General features: G+C 49.6%; 1 protein-coding gene across 1 annotated transcript; it reads left to right on the top strand.

Annotated features, from left to right (window-relative positions):
• Positions 1-676: 676 nt before the first annotated feature.
• On the top strand, positions 677-2981 carry LOC143131060 (uncharacterized). The gene is made up of 2 exons (XM_076290436.1): positions 677-2104; positions 2299-2981. The coding sequence occupies exons 1-2, from the start codon at positions 679-681 to the stop codon at positions 2325-2327; spliced, it is 1455 nt and encodes a 484-aa protein (XP_076146551.1). The 5' UTR covers positions 677-678; the 3' UTR covers positions 2328-2981.
• Positions 2982-4167: the final 1186 nt, after the last annotated feature.

Genomic DNA, 4167 nt, shown 5'->3' with positions numbered 1-4167 from the left:
CTCAGGTGGAGCCCATGGTCATCACTGATGCAAGTAAGACTGCAGCAGGTCAGGTTCATCCACGTCATGGGCCTAAACTGGAAAAATTAACTGAAAATGATGATATTGAACATTTTCTTATTACATTCGAACGTATTGCTGTAGCTTGCCGTTGGCCAAAAGTAGATTGGGTTTTTCACCTGATGCCTTTATTAACGGGGAAAGCTAGAAGTGCTTATGTGCATATGGACATTGATGACTCCCTTGAATATGACAAAGTTAAGACTGCTATTCTCTCCAAATATGACATTAACCCTGAGACCTATAGGCAGAGATTCCGCTCCCTAGAGGTGAATCCTGATGAAAGCCCCAAGGAGCTGTACGTGAGGCTTAAGGAGCTCTATGGAAAGTGGATACAGCCAAAAGGTAAAACGATTCATGATGTTGGTGAAATGATCATATTGGAGCAATATTTGAGAATGGTGTCCCCTGAGCTTCAGGTCTGGATCAAAGAGCACGACCCTGCTTCAGCAATGGAGGCTGCTAAGCTGGCGGATGTCTTTGTGGCAGCGCGAAAGAAAGGGCAGCCATGGAGCCACAATTCATGGAAGACAACAAGAGACAGCCGTAAAACCATCCCGCAGCACTACCTGAAGCCAGAGGCCAGTGGGGGTAAGCCGGTCATTGGGGAGTCGATTCATGCCCAAGCCACAAAAGCCAGCCGGTAAGATACCCATCTGTTATCTATGCGGAGTAGAAGGCCACACCAAGCCTATGTGTCCTAAAAACACAGCAAAGTCCAACAATATGTGTGTTGTGCCACGACCTGGTGTGGATTCAGTTCACATTAACGATCAAGATGCCAAGATGATTTATGTTGAAGTAAATGGGACTGCTCTTAGAGCCTTAATTGATACTGGGAGTGGACAGACGCTTGTACACAGGAAATTTGTGCCGCCTTATATTGTCAGTACCAAAGATGCTGTGCCCATTTGTTGTGTGCATGGAGACGAGAAGTGTTATTCCACAGCCGAGATGTACATTAAAGTTGAAGATCAAACCTATCTGTTGAATGTTGTGGTTGCTGATAATTTGCCCTACCCTGTCGTACTAGGCCGTGACCTCCCAGTGTTGCTGGATCTGTTGGAGCCAGACAAGAACCTGAAATGTTGTGCTGCCGTCACTAGAGGACAAGCTAAGAAGTCGAACGAGCACCAGGAGATTCACAGCACCCTGCCATTTTACAACTATGAGTTAGAGACAAAACCCGGGAAGTCTCGTAAGACTCGTAGGCAGAGAAGACGGGAAAAATTTCTTCATACTGTTGTGAAAGTTCCAACTAATGCTGAACCTGAGTCACCTCTAGGATTTCAGATGCCAGTCGATATCATTGACATGCAGAAAGCTGATAATTCTTTAGCCCCTCTGTTTCAGAATGCCAGTGAGAAGGAACAAGGAGCTGATCTGGATGGGAACAAGGCGTACATACTCCAGAAGGGTATCCTCTATCGCCAGCAGGGGTCAGTGTTGCAGCTTGTGGTCCCCCAAGCAGCTAGAGACATCGTATTGCAGCTGGGGCATGCAGTTCCCTGGGCAGGCCACCTAGGTAGACACAAGACCACAGCTCGCATTAAGCGTCATTTTCACTGGCCCAGTCTGTACAGAGATGTTGCCCAGTTCTGCAAAAGTTGTCCAGAATGTCAAATAACATCTGCTAACCTACCATCCAGAGCCCCGCTCCAACCACTCCCCATTATTAGTACACCATTTGAACGCCTAGGAATGGATATCGTCGGTCCCGTAGAGAAAAGCAAAGCCGGGAACCGTTACATGCTAGTCATAACAGACTATGCGACCAAATACCCAGAAGTTTACCCATTGAAGTCTATAAAAGCAAGATCGGTTGCCTTTTGTCTGGTACAGTTCTTCTCTAGAATGGGTTTTCCACAAGAAATTCTCACTGACCAGGGAACTAACTTCATGTCAACTCTCTTAAAGCAGGTCTATCAATTGCTGGGAATCAGAAGCCTGAGAACAACGCCATACCACCCACAAACCGACGGGCTGACAGAACGCTTCAATAAGACCCTGAAGCAGATGCTGAGGAAGTTCGTCAGCAGCAGTGGTACAGATTGGGACCTCTGGTTGCCATATCTCTTGTTCGCATACCGTGAAGTCCCCCAGGCCTCAACGGGTTTCTCTCCGTTCGAACTCCTCTATGGACATGAAGTCCGAGGGCCTTTGTCTTTGTTAAGGGAGATCTGGGAGGGTGACCAGGGGAGAGAGAAGGCTGTTAATGTTGTGTCCTATGTTGTACAGATGCGGGAGCGTTTGCAGAAGATGAGTGAGCTTGTCCAAGCACATATGGCGGCGGCCCAGCAGCAACAGAAGGGTTGGTATGATCAGAAGGCCCGCCAAAGATCCTTCAGCCCTGGCCAGAAGGTGTTGGTGCTTCTTCCAAGCAGTGACAGCAAGCTGCTAGCGAGATGGCAAGGCCCATTCGAAGTGCAGAAGAAACTTGGGCCAGCTACATATCAGATCTCGACTCCAGGTCAGTCACGCCATAGTAGGGTGTTGCACGTAAACCTCCTAAAGGAGTGGGTGCAGCGACCTGAAAAGAGCCCAGATGTAATGCTGGTTAGAAGTATACTGGAAGAAGAGGAGGTAGATGAACAGTACTTACCCCCTGCTGGTGATCCGGTGAACTTCAATCTTAGCCACCTCTCAGAGGGTCAACAGCTCCAGGTGAGGGCGATCTGCAGTCCTGAGGTGTTCCGGGAGAGTCCAGGGAGGACTGATCTTGTTGTCCATGATATCGTTCTTAAAGAAGGTGCTTCTCCAAAACGTCTCAGTTACAGGATCCCAGAACGCCTGCTGACGGCACTGAAGGGGGAGGTGGATGTCATGCTCTCCCAGGGCGTCATAGAGCCTTCCAGAAGTGAATGGTGCAACCCTGTAGTCCTTGTGCCGAAAAAAGACGGCAGCATAAGATTCTGCATCGACTTCAGGTATCTCAATTCTGTTTCCCAATTCGATTCTTATCCGACACCAAGGATTGATGACCTGTTAGAACGTTTAGGAAAAGCAAAATTCTTAACTACCATTGATCTCTGTAAGGGTTACTGGCAGGTCCCTCTGACTCAGCGGTCCCGGGACCTAACAGCTTTCCGGACTCCGTTGGGGCTGTTTCAGTTCACTGTACTACCATTTGGGCTCCATGGGGCCGCAGCCAGTTTTCAGAGGCTAATGGACCAGGTGCTCTGGGATTTTTCTGATTTCGCAGCGGCATATTTGGATGATATAGTCCTTCACAGTGATAGCTGGGACCAGCACCTGGAACATCTGAGCCTTGTCCTGGGTCGTCTCCGCTCTGCTGGGCTGACTGTCAATCCATCCAAGTGCGTCTTTGCAGCATCCGAGACGGAGTACCTGGGCCATACAGTGGGGAATGGAGCAATACGACCACAGGTCAGCAAGGTCCAAGCCATAGGGTCATGTCCTTTACCACAGACAAGGAAGCAGCTCCGCTCTTTTCTTGGTATGGCTGGCTTCTACCACCGCTTCATCCCTCAGTTCTCCACCAGGGCAGCGCTCCTCACCGACATGACTGGGACCCGGAACCCAAATCAGATCCAATGGACGGAGGAAGCGGTGGCGGCGTTTCATGATCTCCGCCAGTCACTGAGTGAGCAGCCAGTTTTGTTTAGTCCTGACTTCAATGATGCATTTATCTTGCAGACTGATGCTTCCGACAGGGGCTTGGGAGCCGTGCTTCTCCAGGGGCCCCCGGAGGACCGCCATCCAATCGCTTACATAAGTAGGAAGTTGTTTCCCCGCGAAGTCCGGTACTCAACAATAGAAAAGGAGGCGCTGGCTATTAAGTGGGCCCTTGATTCTTTCCGCTATTATCTCCTGGGTAGAGAGTTCACGTTGGAGACAGATCATAAGGCGCTCCAGTGGATGGAGAAGATGAAGGATGCCAATGGAAGAATCACCCGATGGTACCTGGCTCTCCAACCGTTCCGCTTCAGCGTCCAGTACATCCCAGGCAAAGAGAACCTGACAGCTGACTACCTCTCTCGCAGTACCAGCGAGAGTCCTGAAGGGGGGGGGTGTGTGATGGACACGGCCACACATGGTAACACAAGCCCTCACTTTACAAATGCACATTATTAGTTTCTTTGGTAA

Source organism: Alosa pseudoharengus, unplaced genomic scaffold (genome assembly GCF_046254945.1).
Source record: "Alosa pseudoharengus isolate Yale_2024_CS ecotype anadromous, Long Island Sound unplaced genomic scaffold, YU_APseudo_1.1 YU_APseudo_1.1_scf_18, whole genome shotgun sequence".
Taxonomy (NCBI): domain Eukaryota; kingdom Metazoa; phylum Chordata; class Actinopteri; order Clupeiformes; family Clupeidae; genus Alosa; species Alosa pseudoharengus.
The sequence above is the reverse complement of the archived record's forward strand: the minus strand, read 5'-3'. Positions and strand labels throughout refer to the sequence as shown.